This window comes from Plecotus auritus (assembly GCF_963455305.1).
Source record: "Plecotus auritus genome assembly, chromosome: 9".
In the NCBI taxonomy this organism is placed as follows: Eukaryota; Metazoa; Chordata; class Mammalia; order Chiroptera; family Vespertilionidae; genus Plecotus; species Plecotus auritus.
The window spans coordinates 139,136,581-139,160,750 of NC_137783.1; the positions used below are offsets into that span (position 1 = coordinate 139,136,581).

The 24,170-nt window shown below is 49.4% G+C and overlaps 1 protein-coding gene across 1 annotated transcript in view; it reads right to left on the bottom strand.

Moving 5' to 3' along the window:
- Nucleotides 1–23,834, bottom strand: part of CRY2 (cryptochrome circadian regulator 2) — a 28,998-nt gene extending 5,164 nt beyond the window's left edge. Inside the window, exons 1-11 of the mRNA XM_080642947.1 lie at nt 23,167–23,834; nt 14,354–14,462; nt 11,838–11,980; nt 9,853–10,037; nt 8,954–9,042; nt 7,649–7,789; nt 6,200–6,511; nt 5,853–6,004; nt 5,528–5,730; nt 5,134–5,226; nt 3,861–4,005 (exon numbers count right to left, since the gene is read on the bottom strand). Coding sequence (XP_080499073.1) covers nt 3,863–4,005; nt 5,134–5,226; nt 5,528–5,730; nt 5,853–6,004; nt 6,200–6,511; nt 7,649–7,789; nt 8,954–9,042; nt 9,853–10,037; nt 11,838–11,980; nt 14,354–14,462; nt 23,167–23,381 — 1,785 coding nt within the window. The 5' untranslated portion in view covers nt 23,382–23,834 and the 3' untranslated portion in view covers nt 3,861–3,862. The remainder of the gene's footprint in view (nt 1–3,860; nt 4,006–5,133; nt 5,227–5,527; nt 5,731–5,852; nt 6,005–6,199; nt 6,512–7,648; nt 7,790–8,953; nt 9,043–9,852; nt 10,038–11,837; nt 11,981–14,353; nt 14,463–23,166) is intronic.
- Between the last annotated feature and the right edge of the window lie 336 nt (nt 23,835–24,170).

Sequence of the window (24,170 nt, forward strand, 5' to 3'; positions counted from 1 at the left end):
ACCAAGTCTCAGGTGTCACCCTCTCCCTACCTACTGGTGTGACACAGTGCCCTACTGGGGACTGATACAGAAGAAGTTGAGAGCGGCAGATAGTTTGCCACCAGCTCCCAAGTCAGGAGCAGGGAAGTACAGAGGTGCAGCTGAGTCTGGATGGGGCACAAAGCTGAGCTCTTAAGCTCAGTCTCATTCCTCATATCATGCACCATACAAATCATACGCCAAAAGGGAGGGCCCTCAGTCAGCAGCCACTGAGTAAGTGCCAGGGAAAGGGCGAGGGAGAGTCCCAACTTCTTATCTCCAGGTCAGGAACTGAGAACCACAGAGTGAGGAAACTTGTGCGATGGTTCACTGAGTAGGGGGGTGGGGTGCAGACACTTATCAAGGTGAATGTAAGGCCGGGCTTTTTTCCTAAAACCACACCACCTCTCCTTGTGTGTACTATTTTACAGAGTGCCCAATGCCTTTCACATACATCATTCCATGTAAGGAGGGATCTGCATAAACAAGTGTCAAAAAGACTATGAAGAGATTCCAGAAGTCAGGGTTTCCTCAGTGAAGCCCCAGGGCTAACCATCTCTGGTGAACTGCCGAAGGGGGAGGGGGAGAGGTGATCCCTGGCCATGAAGCTTTTGTATTGGATTGGGCTTCTCTCAACAGATCACTATGTACCAGCAGAAGACAAATGGATCATGTGAGCTGTTCCCCCTATAGTAAAACATTGGCCAATAGGAAAAATCTGTACACAACTGAGGCTAATGGAATCCTGGCAGGCAGCAGCTTTGGGGGTCATGGGGTGGCAGCTGAAATGACAACTATTGGGAGGCTGGCTTAGTTTTTAGTGTGGTGAACATGGTGCAATAAAACAAAATGCAGAACAGACACTGGTGTGGGTCTGAAGTAGACATGGAACCTACTGATATGAGGGCACGTTTTCCTACAGACCAGGTTACACTGTAAGTTACTGTCTGCCCAGTGAATGGCCACAGGCCTGAGGCATTAGAATAGAACCATAAAACTATAGTGTGCACAGGTGACTATGGCCTCCCAAGGTCCAGGATTGAGCCTTCAGGCTGGTAAAGAATGATATTCACACCCCACAGCTAAAGCATCTCAGAAAGATTACTAGACTAACCCAGTCACACAATTACTGACATAGAGGAGAGGGGACACGTCTCTCGCCTCTCAATCTAAAACTGTATCCACTTTGGCCATGAAACCACTGCTCTGCGACCCATTTAGCCCAGTGTGCTGGCTCTGACTGAAGAAACAGTAACACAGTCAAGGACACCCTGAGAAGCATGTGCAAGATGGTAATGCGATTTCCATTGCGTGGTGAATTTTACTTATTCAATGGCTTTTCACTTATGGTTTTTAATTTTATTTCCATAACGTGTTTTCTCAGTGGGTATGGCAGGTGACAAGATGCTCTTTTACAGACGAGGATGCTGCAGATCTTTAGGCCCAGGAGCCATCACCAGCACACAGTGAAACACAAATGTACTCTTTTCTCTCAGGGCGTCCAAAGAACACAGGTGGTCTCCTCAGTCTGTCTTATCCTCTGACCTCCTGGCCCCTACTTCCAACTAATTAGCCATGAGGAAGGCCAGAGCAAATCTAGAGGATTGGTCCTTAAGATACCAATAGGCTGATGGACAATCTCCTGGACTGTGAGGCAAGAAACAGGCACTGACCTCTACATCCCTGTAGTGTCACTGGGAATTGCTGCTACAACCTCTCAGCTGGCTCGCTCCCGCCCCCATTTCCTCTGTGGGTCCCAGCCCAATGCCTGGTCAATCTTCCAAAATTGCCAGTTTTGTCATTTCACTCTCCTGTTCCAAAAGCCTTTTGCTCCCAGAGAGTAAACCAAAGAATCACCTGACTGACATTTAAGACACTCCATGATCAGACCCAACTATAACCTTATGTTCTTTTAAAATAATGATAACAATATCTATTATCATCATCATCATAATCATCATCATAGCTACCATTTCCTTTGCAACACTTGTGTCTTATGCAACACTCCTGGCTGTGCACACTTCCTGGCTAAGAGAACCCAGATTTTGTACAGTGGGTCATAGGCGTGGGCCTGGCAAAGACATGGATCATGGTTGGTCTACGTCAGTGAGTCTCAAAGTTCATCCCAGAACAGCATCATCAACTGCTGGGAACTTGTCAGAAATGCAAATTCTAAGGTCCTGCCCCAAACCTACTGAGTCAGAAACTCTGTGGGTGGGGTCCAGCAATCTGTGGCTGAACAAATTCTCCACAGGATTCCATTGCTCACTCAAGTTGAAAAACCAATGGTCTACACTAATCTGGACAAAAGCAGGATTGTCTGCTTCCACCTTGGGGGTGGCTTTTTTACTTAGCCCTGGCTCATGAGACCAATGTGAAAAGCCGAGGAGGGTACTCTGAGAAAGCTTCTATTTTCTTGATAAAATGAAGAGAGGCATCCACTATATGTGTTATGCTCCCCTTTCTCACACACCTGTTGGCAACAATTTCATGCTGAATTTCAAGCTTACTGAGCAACCTTGATCTAGACCAGCCGTGGGCAAACTACGGCCCGCGGGCCAGATCCGGCCCGTTCGGCTATTCTATCCGGCCTGCAGAGCCGGAAGAGCGGAGGGTTCTCTTGCTCTCCCCTCCGCTCCTTTACTTTGAATTTATATTAGTTCACACAAACACTCCATCCATGCTTTTGTTCCGGCCCCTGGGCCCTCCGGTCCAGTTTAAGAACCCATTGTGGCCCTCGAGTCAAAAAGTTTGCCCACCCCTGATCTAGACATTCAACCTCTCTGTTCTTTGGTCTTCTCACCTAAAAGTCGGAATATCAGCCTGGCAAGTTTCAGATTTGTAAAACGGGATGAACTTTGCTTAGTATCACCGGGCTAAGAGATAACTGAGAGCAGTATCTAAGGCTGCTGGGGCTCCTAGAACAAGATAGCAAAAATCTGTCCCCCAGCAAAGAGCCTGGTGGGGCAAAGGGCACAAGCATCAAACACTTGCTGTCTCACCACATTCAAGCCTGGATGCTCAAACCAGCGGGCCCTGCCCAGCCCTGAAGCCGAGGGGTTTGGGAATAAGAATCAATGGGCTCCGTGGAGTGGAGCCACTCGCCCTCCAATCTCATGGTACATAAGGAACAGCCTGAGATGATGACTCAAAGAGGACAGTAACTTACATTTCTCCAAGAAAGGCACAAAAGGCTCTTCCTGCTCTAGGGAAGGAGGAAGCAGGTTTGCTTTTTTAAAAAACAATTTTCAGGAGGTTTCCAAGAAAGATGAATGCTAACAGGAAAGCACACAGCCAAAGCCATAAGGAAAGTGAGAATGGAGGAGTGGCTATAAGAGGCACAGAAGAGGGGAGCTCGGGCACTAGGCCTTAGGGGGCGGCTGGGCTGAGTGAGCCTTTCTTCTGAAGGCAAGTGCTGCCCTCCCCTGGCCTACCTACAGAACACAGCCTATGGGGTGATGGCAGAGGGGCCTGGAGCATCCTCAGACCCTGCCACAGGGGCAGTTCTCCCACAGCTTCACATCTGGGTCTCTGCTTTCTTTTTGTTAGATTTGACTCACTTTGAAAAGTAGAAAGAGTCCCCCCCCCCCATTTTTTCCCCTTAGCTGGCAAAGAAAGAGCTTTACTTTAAAATTTCCTTTTAAATTTTAGAAAGTATAGAAGTCAAAATGGTAGAATTTTTGAACTGAATTTCTAAAAAATCATGCAGCTCCCTCCCACCAACTTTTAATCTAGTTTGCTGGGTTTTAACCTTCAGTTAGAAGGAAAGTAGTTTTCCACACCTACCCCCACCTCTCTCCCACCTTCCCTCCTGAAGCTGAATGTCAGTAGCTGCCACTCACTCTCAGACATCCCTGCTCGGCAGCTCTGGGGCAGGAAACTCCGCCACCCTGGCCCGTTTGCTGAGTTCTTCACCAGGCGGCTCCTCAGCTGCTTCCAGTTTGCGTTTGGGGGATGCTGGGCCACCACTGGGTAGTGGTTTTGGGCCTGTGGGGAAGCAGGTCAAAGTGTCACACAGGCTGTGTGTAGATGACCTGAAACCTTGTAGTGGTAGCTCTTTCGAGGCAGGGAGCCTGTCAGCAATGCAATGTGGCTCTTCAGGCCTAACCCCTGCCCTTCCTTTCAGCAATGACCTCGCCTGGAAACGTTCAAGGAGAGCATAACCAGGCCTGTTGGCAGCAGAGCCAGCTTTTGGGCCCCAAACCTCCGGGCTCCAGGCCTGATTTGCCTGTCTGCTGTCCTTGCTCTGAAGGTGAGGAATTCCCTCTGCGACCCTGGATGTGCCTCCTGAAGCAGGAATGAGCAATGTCCTGGCCAGCCTTGCTGAGCAAACTAGAAAAGGTGCTGGAGTTCTTGCCAGTCTCACCTCACTGATCTTCACCCCAGAGCCCAGGGAGGAGGATAAGAATGCGGCAAGTCTACTCTGCTTTCCTGCCACCACTGGGCCATGCTGCCATCGCCTGCCGTCTAGCCTCCCTGTACTCACTCCTGCCCACACTGTCCCGCCCCACAGCGCTTTGTAAAACATAAATCAGATCACGCCCCACCCTGCTGACCACCCGTCAGTGCCTTCTCAGTGTACTGATGACAGAATCGGAATGCCCCTCGTGGACACCAAGCCTACACAAAGCTACTCCTGCTACATCTCATCCTCATCGCTCTCATTCCAGATTCCAGCTCCTCACTTAGGACATGCCAGCCACACTGGCCTCCGTACTTTTGTTCCTTGAATGGACTAAGCTCATTCCTATCTCAGACTTTTCTTGCTTTTCCCTTTTCTGGGAAAGCTCTTCTCTGTTCTTGGAAAGGCTGGCCCTGCTCACTACTTGATCCCTGTTGAGAGAGGTGCTCCCTGATTACTCCGATCTAAGCTAACCCGAAGTAATCCCCCTGCCCCAGCCTCTCTCTTATCAGGTTACTCAATTTCCTTTTCCCAGCACTGTCATCTGAGATGATCTGCATGGCTCCTTTACTCTGTCTGCCCCAGGGGCACTAGAAGCTCCACTGGGGCACAGATTCATTCTGGCCTGTCATCAGCCCTCAGTGACGGAGCTGGTGGTGGTCCTGAGTGCCCTCGGGATGGGACAAGGCCGCAACAGGCCAGCTGCTACTCACCTGCACTGCTCATGCTCCCAGTCTGACTCGAGCTGGGCTCTGCCACCGGGTTGCTGAGGTCTTCCATGCAGGACGGGACGGACGCCAGCAGACCTGGGAGAGAGGCAGAAGACACTCTCACAGGACTGCAGAGGGCTGCAGGGTGAAACAAGGTGGGGGGTTCTGGGCCATGACACTGAGGTTCCATCTCTTCCCTGACTACTCAGAGGCCTGATCCAGCCCAGCGTGCAGTGTCCTGTGCCCCAAAAGTCAAGTCAATGTAACAGCCTGGAAGACAGCACTCAGTCTCCCTGGACAAATATCTGGAAATCCCTCTCTAGCCCCCCCCAAGCCTGCAGGTGCTGCCCTTCCTTTCAGTGACCTGGGGGCTGGCAGTGGAGTAGGGGCTCCTTACAGAGTCCCCGGTAGCGAGAGAGCTGCTGGTAAATCTGCTTCATTCGCTCAATGTTGAGCCGGCTGGTCTCCGCATGGTTGACGATGGGCCGTGGGTAGTCCACACCGATGATGCACTTGGCTGCCTTCTGAATGGACTCTGGGGCATTCCAGGGCTCATAGATATATCGAGAGGGGAACCCCTTCAATTTGGGCAGGTATCGCCTGAAACATACACACCAGACAACCCATCAGAACACCAGACCCTCCTTCAAAGGGTCAAGGGTATCCCGCCCTAGGAGGAGGCCACAGTGGGCAGTGGCCAGAGAGCTGGTCTACATCCTCACCTAATGTAGTCACCACTGGGGTCCGTGCGGCGGCCGAAGCCCACAGGGCAGTAGCAGTGGAAGAACTGCTGGAAGAAGGCACTGCAGGACAGCCACATCCAACTGCCCGCGTTCACGCTGAAGTCTGCGTCCAGGAGCAGCTCATCAAACACCTAGATGGGGCGGGTGGGACTTCAGCCGACCTGGGTACCGACTGCCATGGTTCTCCCCAAGCCGCCACATGCCCCATGGAGAAGAGCCAAAGCCCTTCTGCTGGAAGGCTTGGAGGGGATATCCTGGACCCAGGGATCCCATTCCCCAGCCCAGAGGGGGCTGCCCTTGGCTGGGCCCCATGGAGAGGCACTCACCCGGACCCCGCTCTCCCAGCTGACCCAGAGGTCTCCGCGGGTGAGGAAGCAGGCCACGGCGTGCCGGGCCAGGTGGTGGATCCAGCCCTCCTGCCTCAGTTGGGTCATGATGGCGTCAATCCAAGGGAAGCCTGTCTTGCCCTCGGCCCATTTGGCCAGGGCCTCAGGGTTGCGGTCCCAGGGGATCTGGATGCAGATGGGGTTCCCCTCCATGCGGTCAAACCTGGGATTGTTGGTGGCTGCTGTGTAGAAAAACTCTCGCCACAGGAGTTGCCCAAACAAGGAGAGGGGGGGTGTGCTGTTCCGCTTCACCTGGGGGTGGGAGGAGCCCGTGGATATAAATGCTTGCCCAGCTCTCATCACGTGTCCCCAGACCTCTCCCACAAAGGAATTTGGAGCTTCCATGAACCTGGTTGCTCCAAACTCCCTAGACACGTGAGGGACTATCCCCTCCCAAGCATATCAACCAGCGGGCCCTGAGTTTGACATGCTTGTGATGCGCACAGTGTGCCCACAGGCTGAACCCAGGCCCAGCTGTGCCCTGCTCTGAGCAATGAGAATGGCTGCAGAGAGGTGGGCAGAGGAAAAGGATATCACTGCCCAACTCCACACTGGGAACCAAACTCCCCAGACAGGCTCACAATCCTCATCCTCAGGGGCCCGTGTGGCTCTGCTTTCTAGAATGTCAAAGGGATTTTCTCATCACCACGTATAAAAACTGCTCAGTCTAGATTTTGGTTACATAAGTTATACACAATAAGAAGATCAGACCTTCAAGCAAATAATGATTTTCATAAAATCAGAAGATTACCCACTAAACCATCAAAAGCCACCCTGTGCCACAGAATCCTGATATTGGCAAGGATGGGGCAATGTGAAACAACGCAGATGCTGAATAGCTGTTGTGCTGCCCACTCTGTCTGGAGGCACTACCACAGGATCTGCCTATGGTCTGTATGGCACAACCTGCATGCAGCCCTCCAGGCCATCTCATCACTGATGGGCAGCAGCCACTCCTGAACTTCCCTTTTGATGCTCTGGACACAAGACCAAGAGGGCCACGGTGCTCTTCAGCTGAGGATGGGCTCAAGCCTCGCCTTCCTGCCTCCCACGCCCCCTGCTCGCCCCTGCCCACCTGCTGCCAGCAGATCTGCCACCTCTATGGACACACTGAGGTCAGCTTTCTGCATGCCCTGTTCTACCTGGTAACCTCGATTTTATGTGGTTCAGCAGTTTGGGTTGTGCTCAGCTCCGCAGGTTCTTGAATGTGGTCTCTTCCCCACCTTCTCTGACACAATGCTCACTTAAGCACCTCCAGGATCCACAACCCAGTCCCCACCCCCAGGACCGGAGGCAAGGCCCCTTTTTAGGGTGACTGCATGGCCTGGAAGGCCCTGATCCAAGCTGCTGCAACTGGGAGCAGACGGGCTGCCCTCGCGGTGTGCTCACCTTTTTATACAGGTCCCACAGGCGGTAGTAGAAGAGGCGGCAGGAGAGGCAGCCAAAGCGCAGGTAGGGGCTGAGGCCTGTGGGGCTGGCCAGCAGTGAGTTGGCGTTCATTCGGGGTCTCTCATAGTTGGCGACCCAGGCCTGCATCAAAAGAGAAGGTGAAGAAAGGAAAGGTCTGATGTTACAGAGGAAAAAACTGAGGCACTAGGTGGTTAAGGTCACAGAACAGAAAGCCAGGAGCCAGGACTTGAACACTGCACACATTTCACCCCTTCATGCTAGTAGAATTTTCTATGGGACCACCATTAGACCAAACAATGAGGCCCAAGTTCTTGTCCCGACTCTGCTATTTAACTTGTGGGATGATGGTGAACAAGTTTCCTTCCTCAGCTACATATCTATTAAATGAGAACACATTTCCCACCTCCTGAGGATTAAATAAGGTGACAGACATGAGAGAATTCTGTAGGCACAGAATGGTCTGTGATTAAACAGAAGAAAGGAAAAAAGGCTTCCACTTTACAGAAAAAAATATTCCACTCATGTCATAGGGCTGCTGAGGCTGCTGCTGCATTGGGGCTACCCAGGGACCAAGTCTATAAACTAGCTGCAGGCAGCAGGAAATGAGGAGCTGACTGCTCTGTCATGAGCACCCTAGTGCCAGGGGGTGGGGGCCAGGTGCCAATGTTAAGGTGTGCCTCTGGGACCTTGGCCCCTTTCCTTCCCCTTGCTAATTCCCACTTCACTGGGAGGCATGCCTTTGTTCTCTGTGTCTAAGCAAATAGAAATCCATGCCTTGAAGAGAACCCAGCAAAAGGTGGGGGGCACATACACAAAAAATAATTAATCTTATGGACTTTCCTGATCCAATATCCTCTTAGGAAGAAAAACATGCCCACAGATGAAAGAAAGCAATCTAACAAAAGTTTTAGGATCACATCCAACGAGATCTTACTCTACCACTTACTATGTGACCTTAGGCAAGTTTCATAATCTCTCTAAGCCTTAATTTCCTAACCTACAAAATAGAGAGCTGAACACCTTACCTCATAGGGCTGTTGAAAAGATTAAAGTAATGCAAGCAGGTACTTAACCCAGATCTGCTCAGCCCAGTGCCCAGCAGGTGGGAAGCACCCACAAATGGTAGCTGCTATTGTTGCTGTCGTTGCTACGGCCATCAGGAAGACTTTTTATTTTTCAACCACTGTGAGCTAAGAGGCACCAAGAGACATGAACCTACCCCATGCTCCCCACTGCATGGGTGCCAGCATCTGAAGTTCTGGGTCTCAGAAATGGGGACCATACCTTCCGTTCCAAGTGCTTATCCAGGCGGGCCAGAGCTTCTGTCTCTCCTCCTTGCCAAACAGCTGGGCCAAGTCCTTCAGTGGGGAACCCTACAGGGGAGGAGCAGGTCAGAGGCCTGGAGGTCAGCCTTTCCAGTGTTAGCTCAGCAGGTCTTGGCACCTTGGTCTGCTCTTTGAGCTTTGCAAGAACTGAACCGTGGGGTTCTTGCTGCTACTGGGGCTGAGGTCATTCTTAACGTTCCAGTGCTTTCTAGGTCATCCTGGTTCTCTTCCCACTGTGACTTTTCCCTCTCCTCTCCCTTGCCTTCCCATCCCAGCTACCCTTCCTTCCAGGCAGATGAGAGCAATCCTGGACTACTCGCCCTTTCAGGTTCGCTGACAACTGCAGTATTCAGGTGAGAAAGCTAACTTTGTTCAGATACAAAAAAAAGGGGGGGAGGGCGGGGTTTAGGAAGGAAGGGGTAAGGGAGAAAGGGTGTTGTAGTCAGTAACCGGAGAGACTGAGAGACCCTCCCCTTCAACAGAAGCAATCTTAGCTATTTTGGTATTGAAAGCCCACTGATGCCAGCACCAGACTGTGCCTACATCATTTGAGAGGGAGAAGTACAAAAAACAGAAGCATCAACTAGAAACATAAGATTATTTATGAGTGGGGGGAAAAAAAAAGAAAAAAAAAGATTACTTATGTGTACGAACGGAAAAAAGACCAGAAGGACATATTCCAAAATTAATAGTGGTTATCTCTGAGTGATCGGAAATAGTGATTGTTATCCCCATTTTCATTTCTCTGTATTTTCTAAAGTTGTCTATAATAACATGCATTACTTTGAAAAAGAAGGAAAAAACCAACAGGTATTTCACAAAAAAGGAGGTGCTGGCCTAAGAGGCAGGAGCACGCACCCAGCTCCTCCAGGGAGGGCACGCCGTAGGTTTCATCATGGTTCTCCTGGATCTCGGCCGGGCAGCTCTCCATCTGATGTCTGGTCACGGAGGCCACAGGTTTCTTGGGCAGCTCCATGCGGCTGATGATGGCCTGAAAGCGCTTGTAGGTAAGTGGTGGCTTCTGTCCATTTAGCTCAATGATCCTGGGAATCCCAAAGTACACTTAACGTCACTCACAAGGCCTTTCATTTCAGGTCCCTGCCCACCCAGATAAGAAGAGCCCAGCCCCCGCTGGTTTGGCTCAGTGGATAGAGCGTCAGCTTGCGGACTGAAAGGTCCCAGGTTCGATTCCAGGCAAGGACACATGCCTGGGTTGCGGGCTCAATCCCCAGTAGGGGTTGTGCAGGAGGCAGTCAATCAATGATTTTCTCTCATCATTGATGTTTCTAGCTCTCTCTCCCTCTCCCTTCCCTTCTTTTTTATTTTATTTATTTATTTTTTTTAAAGAAGAAGAGCACAGACTTCAAAGGCTTGGAGGGTACCTTTCCTTATCTGCTCATAGGTCCTACCCCTAAGTAGAAAGGAGAGGCAAGGGAAGCTATATCTCCATTTTACCGAGAGAGATGAAGCCCAGAGAGCTGGAGCAGGTGCCTCAGGTAATGGAGCAAGGCAGGACCAAAGCTGGGACTCAATCCCAGGTTCCCTGGTCGACGTGGAGCCGCCTAAAGACAGACTGACCAGATCTCTCTAATCTCAGAAAAATCCCCATTAGCCTTCTTGATACTCGGCCTGGTTGTCCAAGCCCTAGGAATCCCCGTGGAGCTTCCTCTATATCCGGGCAGAGTAAGCCTTGAGGAAGTTCTTTGGTAAGGGCTGTAAATGTGTTCCTTTGTGGGACAATCATTCCCTTGTTGGCCCGCATTTTCTAGAACAAAGAAGTGCAGAACAGCCTCTCCTCCCTAAACCAGAGACTGGGGCTGGGGTTATTAATAGCAACAACTAATACTTAAAGGGTATTTTGCAGTTTACAAAGTATTTTTTCACGAACAAGAGAAACATAGCTGTACTCAGGTAATAAGAAAAGATATAGGAGAGTGGAGAATTGAGGCTGTTTATATAAAGATGAATTGGGATGGGTTAGAGCCAGATTCCTGGGGCTGTTGTTGGCCAAGAAGCAGCTTACGCAAACCAACTGGCTGGGTGAATTCATTTCTCAGTCCGGCTCTCTCTCTCCTCTAGTGGAGATATGAGGCTGGCTGCAGTACCTCCCCATTCCTCCGCACGTGGCAGAAGGAGGAGTTCCACACCCAGCACCTCCTCCAGAGAGCTCAGCTCACATGCAGAGCTGTGTGACCCGCCTTCTGGCAGCTACCCACTGGGTTGGGGAGAGGGAGATGGGGAGAAGCAGCGGATGCAGGCTTGGCAGCAACAGCAGCAGCAGGAGGGTGACAGCTCTGCCAGGGAAGGGGAGGAAAGGGTTTCCTCCTAGAATCTCTGAAAGCACAGAGGCCTGTCCCCAGGGAAAGAGGCCACTCTAGTTATCAGCTCTCTGCAGGGATCTCTAAATGCCTGACCTGGAAAACCAGATAGTCAGGGGAGCCCAGGGAACTTGTACTGGGTACAGAAACTGGACCTCTAAGAACAGAGATCCTATGGGAGGGGTAACATTTAGTGTCCACTGAGGTCAGAGGGCAGCCTTTGAGGAGCAGGACTGGAGTTGGGAGTATAAGGACTGGATGGGACTGGAGCATATTAGGAGCAGGTCTGTGAAGACCTTCAGTGGGGATCCTCACCGCTCCATCTCTTGGACCTAAAGAGCCTCTTTGCACCCAAGTCAGGTAAAGCTCTTTGTGACCTGTTTTACATATCCAACTCTGGTCCATTTTCCTCCAGCTTCTAGAAAACTCCATAAGTCATGTGTTAGGTGGCTCTATTGCTAAACTGCCCTGAGTTCTGCTCAGCAAGGGCACAAATCACCAACACCCCTGGGGCCTATCTCTTACCTGTCCAGGTCATAGAGAGTATGAGAGTTCTCAGTCACCACCTCCACACCAGCCTCCTTGGCCATCTTCATGATGGCGGCATCCCGCTCTTTTCCAAAGGGTTCAGAGTCATATTCAAAGGTCAAGCGGGTCACCCCCCATTCCTGTGGAGAGAGAATCTGTTACACTAAACACTGTGTGGGGAGGAGGGGGAAGCTGGGGGCTGGGTGCTAGGTGCTCAGCTCCATCCTGGGAAGGAACAGAGCAAGTCAGGAGAACTGTCAGAATGGGCTGCAGAACACACTAGGGACAATGATTTGAACTGGAAAGTAAACCACGTGAGGTTCACAAGGTTTGAGGACAGGCCTTTGAGGTGAGGCCAACGGCATAGCACCACTGGAGCCGGAGGCTAGGGGTCTCTGTGGAGTCAGGAGAGGTGGGTAGCCCTGTGCACTTGCCGTATCCTTGCGGTAGGAGAATGCAGCAGGAGGCTAGAAATACATTGCTCTCAGGGGAGCCCTGTCCCAGCAAGAGGCAATGACTCACTGGTGGAGACAGCGGAGGATGGGATTGCCTCCTCCCTCCTGCTCGGCAGGCCTTTCCCAGAGCTCCTCACAGCCCTGCAAACTTCTGGCCTAGTTTTCTTGGCAGACTTGTACTATGTGTGGTGCCCTAATGGTTTCCACAGCAACACTCCTGAGGCCAGCAGCAAACAGCTAATAAACTCCAGCTCTCAGAGTCGCCTTAGTCCAGAGGTCACAGAAATCAAAGCAGACAGGCCACATGTTAAAAAAGAAGGGAATTCTTTTCTAAGTATTTACTTTTTTTCTGATAGAAATTTCTAGATTTTCTAGCAATGTTGAAAGAAAGCTTGCCTTGTGAACGGTTGTACAGATAACCCACAGAGCATGCAACTTAACAAAAAGAAAACCATATTCTAACCAAAGTCTCTAGTCATGGTGTATTAAAACTGTCAACCCCTTGGGGCAAATATCCTGCCATGCACAGGCTGGTCTGGTCCTGACTCAGTCCTGCCTGGGGTGTGGGTCCTGAACAGGGTGGTTATCCTTGTCCAAGGATAATAGCACTAAATATTTATGAAGCCCTACTATGAGCCAAGTACCAGGCTTAGCAGTTCATACAGATTACATTGTTAAATACTCATTACCTTGTGGATAACAGTAAAGTGCTATTAGATGACACCTTCTCCAAGAAGCCTTCCTTGACTTTCTCCTTCAATATGATTCTCCTGCACCTTGCCCTTTTCCATCACAGCGTTTATTATATGGCAGTGGGTTTGCCCATTATCTGTTTACCCCATTAGAGTGTGAATTCTCAGAGCAGAAACCATGCTGTCTCATTCATTACCCTAGTGCCTAGTATGGGGCGTAGTACATAGTAGAAGCTCAATCAATATTCTTTGAATGACTGATCTGTGTTTCTGGGCTGTACTAGGTTGGCCTTGGCTGTGCTAGGAGAGAGGGGGGCAATGCAGAGAGAGATGAGTGGCAAATGTTTAATGGTGTGGACGTTAAGAACACAACTTTGAGTCAGAGAGCCTGGGCTTGAATCCTAGATCACCATTTCCTAGCTTCATGACCGTGAAGTTATAGTTTCCTCATCTGTACAGGAGGGATAGCAGCACTTCCCTCTTAGGGCTGCTGTGAAAAATAAGAGAATTAACGTATGTAAAGCACTTACGTAAAACAGTGCCTGACTCACAGTCAGCCCTGAATGAAAGGTGGCTATTATCAACACTGTATGCTTTGTATATGTGCATTTGTGGGGAGGTGCAGGGAGGTGAAGTGAATGATGAAGTGTTTACTGAGCTGCTTGCCTGGACATTAAACCTTTCCTCCTGTCTTGTCCCCCAGAAAGAGTAGGAAGGAAGTTGGGTGGAGAGGGGCCTAAAAACAATGTGCATGCTGAGGATGAGGGGAGACTACCCTAGAGCCCTCTGTCCATGAGTACTTTTGCCTCTGTTTGGACTTTAGAATGAGCTTTATAAAGGGACTGGGGGAGAAGGAGAAGTGGGCTGGCTATCTGATATAGCAAACAGGCCTGTGTGGTAGCCACATGAAGATGTGATCAGCCACTTACCCCAGGGGAAGCAGGGAAACTCCCTCAGAAAGGCGACTCTTTTCCCAATTAGCAGAGCAAAGAAAGACAGGAAACGCCCTTTGCTGAACAGGAAGCCTCGCCCTCAGACTCCTGGCGTGGGAAGAGCCCTAATAAATCTTGCAGGCTTGAGCCAAGGAAACATCCAAGGAAGTATCCAGGGTGGAATAACTTGCCACATCCCATGTCTGGACTGAGCTGGGAACTTTCCAACAAGACACTGGTTACACCGAATTTTTTCCTTAACACACTTTCATTCTGTCGGCAAGCTGACCGGCTGCCTTTGTTCCAACTCCTCCACCAGCGGTCAGACCAGCCCTGACTGTTTCCATTTCCTTGGTCACAATATCATCTCTTTTAGTTTGGGGGAAACCCTCGGGAGCGGACTCTCACTGTCTTCTCTCAGACTCTGCACTTACCTTGAATAGCCTTGGGAACACGTCCGCTGGCTGTCCCCGGACTACAAACAGGCGGGAGTTCAGTTTCCTTAAACTTGTGTCCAAATCTTCCAGAGACTGAAGTAAGAACCTGCAGAGCCCACAGAGGCCTTGTTAGTGGTAACATCATACAGAGTGGCTCTCTTTCCTAACCAAGCAGGGAGAAGCTGGCCCGTTTATGCCAAACAAGTAGCATCATTAATACCAGGACCGAGAGGCCTAGGGTCTAGGCCAGCAGTGATATGGTAGGAGATCAACTGAAATCCTGGTTTTGCCCCTTACTAGCCACATGACTTTAGGCAGTTACTTAACCTCTTTTGCTCGTTTTCTAACCTGCAGTGTGGAGTTGATGTTAGTGCCTCTCTAACATCAACTATAGAATCGCTAAGAAATGAAAATCAAATAATGCATGAAAAACATTTAGTACAGTGCCTGGCATAAAGAAAACCTGGGTTAAATGTGAGCTGCTTCTATTCTTGTTTCTCTGTGATCAGAAGCAAGTCACTTCTTCCCTCTCAGCCTCAGGCCCTGTGTGTAAATATCCACTCATCACAGGGCTATGAGAATCAAAAAGGAGAACAGATGAGAAAACCATCAGAAAAACAAGTGCAATAGTGTAGTAGGGAAGGCTGAGGTCCTATTAGCAGACCCTGCATTAGCTCTGAATAATCCTACCTACCCGGGTCCAACAGCTGCCCTGCCTTCTGCGGTCCTGCTTTGGGCTGCGTGTATATCTACTGCCTCAGCCCCACAGCCTGGGCGGGGTCCCCACTTCCCAGGGTTTTGTTTGGCAGGTGGTTCACTCTCCAGGGTTCTGGCCACCAGGTTCTCATCCAGAGGGAGAAGGCCTTAGAAGGTACCCCTTTATAGGATAACCTCGCATGCTTCTGGGGATGGAGATTGGGTTGGGGTAAGGAACTCCAGATACTCAAGTCACCTAGCCTGAGTTCTGGATCATCAAGGAAAAGGGAAAGAAAATTAGCATTTTTTAAATGCTTTCAGTGGTTTTAAATTTTTTTGTTATTTATTTATGTATTTATTGTTGTTAATTCTCACTCGAGGATATTTTTTCATTTATTTTTTATTTTTTAGAGAGAGCTGGAGAGAGGGAAAGAGAGAGAGAAACATCAATGAGAGAGAAACACATCATTGGTTGCCTCCTGCATGTGCCCTGACCAGGGTCTGAGCCGGGGAGGAGCCTGCAACTAAGGTACATGCCTTTGACTGGAATGGAATCTAACCCGGGACCCTTTGGTACACAGACCAAACCAGCTAGGGCTAAAATTTTTTTATATGACCACAAAAATTTACTAGCTGTTCAGCTAGGCAGAATCAACTTTCTGAGAAATTCCATCAATATATCTTATAATATGTTTTACTTTTAAATAAAATGAAATTAACATTTTAAACAGATAGCTATTCATATAGTTCAAAGTTCAAGGCACAAAAGGGTACAAAGTAAAAAGTTCCTCCCCCTGAGTCCCTAGGAATTTAATTTCTCTCCCCAAAGGTGACCAATGTTATCAATGTTATTATATAACTGCCGTGCATTTTAAGTGTGTTTTCTTTTTAATTCCCTCAACACATTTTGAAGGGAAATATTATCCTCTTTATAGATGAGGAAAATGAGACACAGAGAGGGTAATTAATTTGCTTAAGATCACAATTATTAGGTGACAAAGCTGTGATTGGAGACTATCAGTCAAACAGTTTTCTTCTCTGCCCCCCATTTCTAAGGCTTCTTAGTGACACAAACACTGCTCCAGGAGCTGAGATTCTGCAGGCCCTCATGTGTTTGGAGTCCCTCTCTCTGGCAAACACAAACCTGACTACAGGTAATCCACTGACATTCTGATCTTCCTCAGGAACTAAGCCCTGACAGGTCAGACTCCTGCTATCTACCCATTAGCATCTCCCACCCATCTCTGACAACAATGGGAATCGCCAGATTTTATTTTGAGCACAGCAAAGCCCCGTGCCTCTGGGCCAGCACGTCGCATACCCCAACTATAGACACATAGTTGGGGTAAGGAACTCCAGATACACAGTGACTGTTCCCAGGCTGCCAACTAGAACCCGCCCTCGCTGCTGCCTCTGATGTCAGCAAGCAACACTCCCACAGGGTGAATGCCACAGACCCACATTCCAGCAGGAGCTGAGTCCAAAGCATCATACTAGACAGAGAGCGTGCAGAGACGCTCCAAGGGCTTGTGAAGGGAGACTGATCCCCACGGGGCTGCGATGGGAGACTGACTGAATGGTGTGTATGAAAACCAAAAGCTCTGCCTCTGTGAATTTCTGTTTTTGAAAAGCTGACACCCTCAGAAAGGAAAGCTGAGAGACGAGTGACGCACTTGCATTGGCCTCCTCCCAAACCTCACCACTCCTCTCAGGAGGAAAATAAGAAAACCACGTACATAGCCTCATGCCACCTGAAACCTGGGCCCTGCCACACAGGATGCTAGAGATAACTGGTGACAAATTACACAATTACACAACCCCAGGACACACTGTCCTCCATCTGGGCTCCCAGGAATTTCCTTGCCATGCACTTTGGGGGCCTCTCCCTTCACAGTCCACCAGGTCGCCTAGGACTTTCACTTGAAGATGTAAATAAGGCTGATATGCACATTTGAAAGCTATCTTCTAGCGCCTTCTATAGAACTTTATTTCTATACTTCATGTACTAAAAGAAGAGATTCCTGGCAATATCTCTTAAGTATAGATAACTCCATGAGAGTCCTTTTCATCTTTGACAAGAGATATCTATAGCTGAGGCAAGGAGCAGAAGGCCCAACTCTGCTAATAATGATGATAATAGCAACAGTGAACATTTAAGGAGCATTTTCAATAAATGAAGCACTATTCTACTTGTTTTACATACATTACCTCATTTTACAGATGAGAAAACAGGCACCAAAGAGAGTAAGTAATTTGCCCAACTCAGACCTAAATAAATGGGTCAGCATCTACCTTCTTAACCACCAGGCTCCGCTGCCTCTTGCCAGGACTCACTACCTGAGCACTGACGCTACGCTGCCCAGGACCTTTGCTCCCAGACCCTTGCTCCTCTGAGGATCAACATCGTGACCCACCCAGAAGCTTGGTGAAATGCAGACTCTCAAAAGCTCCATCCCAGACCTCCAGGACCAGAATCTGCATTTTAGCAAGATCCCTGGTAAATCCTTTGAGCGTGAGCGTTTCAGAAGCACTGTTCTAGAAAACAGAACCTTACTCCTAGCTCTGTTTATAAGGTTGCCTTTCTTCTCTTCTCATTTGTTCCTACTAAACTTTTTCTCTTTTGATCCTGGTTTCTGCCTCTGCTTTGGCATTCTAGAAATATTATTACTTCCAAGTCCCTCTTTCACCAAGCCCTGCAGGGCTCCTCCAGGAAGTGAGGCCTCGGGATGGCCCCCACAGGAGGCAACAGACCTCTAGGAGCCCCAGCCTTCAGGCAGCAATAGCACCCCCTTTGAGGCTTGCCAGGTGATAGCTTTGCATAACACCAAAGGAACCCGCAGCAGTGCTGCTACTGGACAAATGCTCAAGGGGGCAGGTGTGCGCACAGAAGCTTGGGCCTTCTGTGCTCCCTTAGAGCCTTCTCTCCACCTGGCCAGTTTCTCTTTATTTCAGTGAGGGGGTGCTCTAAAGAAAACTGGCCTGGGCTTTGGAGATGGCAGTGCTTGGGCTGGTAGCTCACCCTTAGAAGCTCCAAGCTGAGCTCACATGGCCAAAATTCAGGGCACACGGACCTGTGTGAGCAGTTAAAGATCACCCTTTGGATCAGACATGTGCAACTGAATTACATTACATAAATGCTCTGGAGCCAGAGGCAGACAGCACTGGAGAGAACCAAATTGGCATTTCCAAAAATATAGAGAGGACACTGTAATTCATGACTCTATGAGGCTAGCCCGTTAGATAAGACAGGCAGATCCTTGGGCTGAGAATGAGACAAGCAGATATCTAAGGAAGGCCTTCCTAGAGATGGCAGATTCTGTGTTGAGGAATATTTTATTTGTTACTAGGAGAAGAGAGGATGATAGTGAGAGAGGAATATTTTATTTGTTAATAGGAGGAGAGAGGATGATAGTGAATTCTTTTTTGGGTCCAGGTCACCCTGGATCAAGTTTTTCTGCTTCAAGCCAAGGCTGTGTAACTACGATGATATGATAGGCTCACTCAATCTGGATACAGAGAATATTAATAGACATTAATTTCTCCTAAGTAAGAGAGCTTATTAACCCCACAGAAAGGATAACACAAACTCACAACCCATATCACAGATTGATCTCTAAGTATCACTCAGGTAAAAATATATTCGTTCTTTCCTAATTTCAAAAATAAAGATAAAGATGAATCTTTTCATCTCTTTTGGACAAATGAAAACATTTCCTCAGCAGCAGAACCTTAAAGTGACATGCTCAGTACCAGTGCAAATGGCTCAGAGAAAAACAAATTTTCCCAGCAATAGACTATGGTTCTCAATCCCCTTCTTGCTGACTAAATTCCAGGGAAGAACCACCCACGTCACTGACAGCCCAGCAGTGTTAGGTCCCAGTGCTGGGAAGAGAGACACATTGTTCTCACTGGGCATTCTCGGGAATTCGCAGTTTACATCATTTATTAATTCTGAGCCATGTGGGCTGACACTCTATTTCTACCAACTCCCTCTGTCCCAAAAGCTCCTGAATGCAGGTGCAGCACAGAGCCAGGGAGAAAATGACTGAAATAAAAAGTGAGGTGGATTATAGCCAGCACCTATCTAAGTTGCATTAGGGAGAGAAAGGTATCTTACAAGGGCCTATTTTGAGTACCTATTTTTAAATCTAAAAGCTGCTCACACCCCATCTTTTTTCCCTTTCTTTTGTTCTCACTGCAGTACCTCCTTCCAGATGCATGGCAAAGGGCTGCCATGGCTGGGTGGCTCAGTTGGTTGGAGCATCATCCTGGACACCAAAAGGTTTTGGGTTCAATTCTTGGCCGGGGCACGTACAGAAGGCAATTAATAGATGTTTCTTTCTTCCCTCCCCCCGCCCTCTCTCTCCCCCCCACCCTTTCATCTCTCTCTAAAATCAATAAACAGCCCTGGCCGGTTTGGCTCAGTGGATATAGCGTCAGCCTGTGGACTGAGGGGTCCCGGGTTTGATTCCAGTCAAGGGCATGTACCTTGGTTGTGGGCACATCCCCAATGGGGGTGTGCAGAAGGCAGCTGATCGATGTTTCTCTCTCATAGATGTTTCTAGCTCTCTATCCCTCTCCCTTCCTCTCTGTAAAAATCAATAAAATATATTTTAAAAAAATAAAATAAAATCAATAAACATACCCTCGGGTGAGGATTAAACAATAAAAAGGCTATAAAGGATTTAGCCAACTAGTGCTCAACAAAAGAAAGTCCTGAGACACAGCTACAATTAGCTCATAAGCTTCCCACTACCACCAAGGCAAGGAGTATGCTGGTCCTTTTCCTATACTAATAAATATACGTATTTCTTGGTTGCCTGTCTCTGTCTTCTTTTACTCTTAGAAAGTGCCATTCATGGTTATTTTAATCTGATGCATCTGCCCAAAATGCTGTGAGGGAGGCAGTGTAGGAGATGCAGGAGGACAATAGAGATTGTGCCCCCCCCCCGCCCCCTTGCAGATGGCCCAGGGCCCTCCCTTTCTAAGGAGGCTTCTCAGAGGCAGCAGCTGAATGTTTGCAGAGCTAGGATGGCATGCTGCAGCACAGTTCTCCCAGACCACTCCCAGATCCAGAAATAGCCACCGGAAGAAGCAGTTATGCAGAGGTACTGCTGGCTCCATCACTCCCCCAACCCCCAAAGGTGTGCATAAAGCAGTCTGCAGCTCTGCCCTCCATCTGATTATGGGAGCAGAGAGTGTGGTTAGGTGGGGGTAGTAGGAGTGTTTTCAGGCCCAGGAGCAGTTACCATATTCGACTTGCTTTGTATTATTTCACCTGTTTCTTCTGAATGCCAAAACTAAAGACTTCCTGCCAACGCACTGCGACATTTACCAAGTTGCAGGGCTCAATTTGTGGTTCTCTAGTCCAGTGCTTCTCAGGCTTTGCTGCACGAGAGCCTTAAAAACCCTAGTGCCCAGGCCATAATCTAGAACAATTAAGTCGGAATTGGGGGAAGAAGGAGCCCAGGCATCTTTTAAGGATGCTCCAGTGATTCCCATGTGCAGCAAGACTGAGAACCACTGCTCTAGTTCATCCCCTATTTTTATTTATTTCATGACATTTAGTTCTACTAAATTACAGTTGTTTACTTGTCTTCCTCCATTAAAATGTTTGGCTCCAGAGCTCTGGACACCACGATGCTTGTTCACTGCTGTGTCCCTGGTAGCATCGAGAGCAGTGTCTGGTACTCATTAATTGCTCAATGAATATCTGCATTGCTGCACAGCCTCTGACTTCAGAACTGGACTCCAGCACCAACTGCTCTATCCTTTTCTCTTTTCAGTGGCTGAAAAGCAAAACCACAAAAGGGCCACCCACAAAAATCCATAAATACCTTATTCCTAGCAAATCTGAATTTAATCAACAAGTTTTTGTTGTTGATTTTTTAAAAAATATATATATTTTTATTTATTTCAGAGAGGAAGGGAGAGGGAGAGAGAGATACAAACACCAATGATGAGAGTGAATCATTGATCAGTTGATTGGCTGCCTCTGGCACACCCCCCACTGGGGATCAAGCCCAACACCTGGGCATGTGCCCTTGACCAGAATCAAACCCAGGACCCTTTAGTCCGCAGGCCAATACTCTAGCCACACAGCTAGGGGCTGTTGTTGATTTTTAACCTCCACTACCACAAAGGAGTAGGCAGTCCTATGCAATGACCCCTACAACCCAATAAAACAAGAAACTCCTTTGTGACAATGTAACAAGCAGGTAGCCTTATTCTATTGACTCTGCTCGGGTTGGCACACTGCCACAAGATGACAGGCAAAGTCTGAGGCTTCGTTTAATGTCCATGGTAGGGATGGCCGTTTGAGGATGTTTGTCAAACCCAAGCTTTTATCTATGGAAACTGGAGCAGAGGCAGAGCAATAGAGCAGGCTGAAAATGGTGTGGGCAGGCTCTCCACAGGACTAATTTTAGCCATTCCCTCTACATAAACGAGGCAGGAGGGGGCATTTCATAGACCCACTGCGAGGAGCACTTACTCTCTTGGAAGGGCACCCACCCTGGAGAGGAAAGAATGGTGGGCTGAGAGCCACTGTATCCTGGGAATAACCCTGCCTATCAGGGCAACAAGGCCACAAGCAAACATCCCCCAGAACAATGCAAACAAACCAAATGACTGCTGAGAGACATTTTAAAGAGAGACTGGTACACGATGTCTCAAAACTCCTTGGTTTTCAACACTGGTTACAAAGAAAACACATCTACCTCAGTCACTCCCATGATTCTGTGGACTCCATCTCCTGGGAGTCATCAAAGCGGGCCTTTGATATCACAGCTTTGCTGCTCCCTAATCCCAGTGCATCAGTTGTTAAAAATCTAATCCAACTGTTGCTGCCAAGGTTCCAGTGCAGATGCAAGAAAAAAGGGTCCTCGCGCTTTCTGTCTGTCTGATTGTGGCAGCCAAGATTGCATGGGGGAATACAGTGGGAAAAAAAAAAAAAATCTAATCCATAGTGGTTTAACTGTCCTTTAAAATCAATCTAATGAGGAGAGGCAGGAGAAAGTGATACTTTGTTTGGTTCCTTTTTTTTTTTTTAATCCTCACCCAAGGATATTTTTCCCATTGATTTCTAGAGAGAGCAGAAGGAAGGAGGGGGAAAATGGGGAGGAAAGAGGAGAGGGGTGGGAGAGGGAGAGAGAGAGAGAGAGAGAGAGAGAGAGAGAGAGAGAGAGAGAGAGAGAGAGAGAGAACATCGATGTGCGAGAGACACATGGATTGCTTCCCCCCCTCTGTACGCGCCCCTGCCTGGGCTGGGGAACCTGCAACCAAAGTTCATTTGTGCCCTTGACCAGGAATCGAACCCGACACCCTTTGGTCCGAGGGCCGAGGCTCTAACTACTGAGCGACTGGCCAGGACTGGTTCCTTTTTTTTTCTCTTTTCCTTTCTTCTAGCAACCTCCTACTGCTCTCAAGCTCAGGACACACTGTGCCTCTAACTGAGTTGTTTATAATAAAGGGGAGAAGGGCACTGGCCCTATTTAATGCTAAGCCAGAGTCTCTGGACACCTTCAGAGGCAGGACAGTCTTGGGGGAGGAAAGCCAGGATGGGTGAAAAGGACAAATTCAAACAAACCAGAGGCTTAGAAAGGACCGCCAGGAGCCCAGCAATGGGCTCTTTACTTGAAGAATGCAATCATCTTTGTGCCATAGATTCAGAGACCCGACCCAACCCTCACACCATAATTCCTATCTCCTTTCCTCCCCTCCCTGAGCACTAAGAGCGCTGGTGCCCCTCACTGGCTACAGGACCTTGGGCAGGTCAACTCTGTGTCTCTAAGGCTTAAGAGTCTCATCCATACCGTGGGGATCATGACCTCTGCCCCACAGGAATGTGTGAGGCCCAAAGAGGATAACACACAGTGCGGAAGCACTTTGTCAGAGGCCCAGCCCTGGGCCACCCAGGCCATTGGTGCGAGGACTAACTGCTTCCCTGGTCCCGGGTTCTTCTCTGGAGACGGCCATCTCCCGGCCCCACCGCCCCCAGGTGGGGTCTCCGGGCCGGCCGTGGGAACTGGCGGGCAGGACCTCTCCCTCTTGGGGAGCCCCAGAGGCTAGGTTGAGTCCCTCCGAGCCCGCGACCCCACCCTGGGCCCCCTCACCTCCATCTATTGATCCCGACAGAGGAAGAGGCCGCGAACCAAGGGTCGAGGATGTAAACGCAGCGCACACAGCGCGCCCCGCGCACTGCCGCCAGCAGCGCCGGGTTGTCGTGGAGCCGAAGCCCCTTGCGGAACCAATGTACTGAGGAGGCGCCATCTGTGCCGGCCGCCGGCGCCGGGGCCGCTGCTGCTGCCGTCACCGCAGTCGCCGCCATGACTGCCCTGACTGCGCTGGCCACTGCCGCTTCGCCCCTGTCAGAGCTATGGTTCCCGCCCCGCCCAGTGACCTATGACGCCGCCGCTCCTCTCTGTGTCCCCGCCCCTCTGGCTCTGAAGCATCTCTGCCATTGGCTGAGAACCTCCCGCCGGGCCATTGGTCCACCGGCACCAAATCAGGCCCCGCCCCCTCACGTTCCCACCATGTGTCCGCTGGCCTGAGAGCGGCGGGCGGGCGGGTAGGGTGACGCTGGCTGGAGCTCCCCGCGGAGATCTGGGCACGGACCAGGCAGAGTCTCGAGGGACAGCGGATCTCTTGTTTGCGTCCTGTTCAAGGCCTGTCGCTGGAAGAAGCTGCCTGGGCTTGGGCGGGGCGGTGGGGAGGGAAGGGTTGGGTTGCTGGAAATGACCTACGGAACTGACCACCCTTCGGCCTGCATCACCACGTAATCAAAGTCGTCATCATTATCTACCACAATTACATCATCTACAACATTCTACGACAGCCACCATTTACTGCATTGAGCGCATTTTATATGCCAAACAACGTGGTAATTTCCTTATATATACTGTCTCATTTACTACTCTCATCCCAGGCCAGTTGCATTCATTCAACAAAGCACAGTGAAAGAGTTGTTATTCTCATTTTACAGACAAGTAAATTTTGAGGCTGCCGTAGGTTGAGTGACTTGCTCAATATCATAAGAGGACTCCAGCCAGATTATTGTGATTCCTCATCTTCTGCTTTTACCCAGAAAGCTATACTTCCATCTGTGCTGAGCAACTTG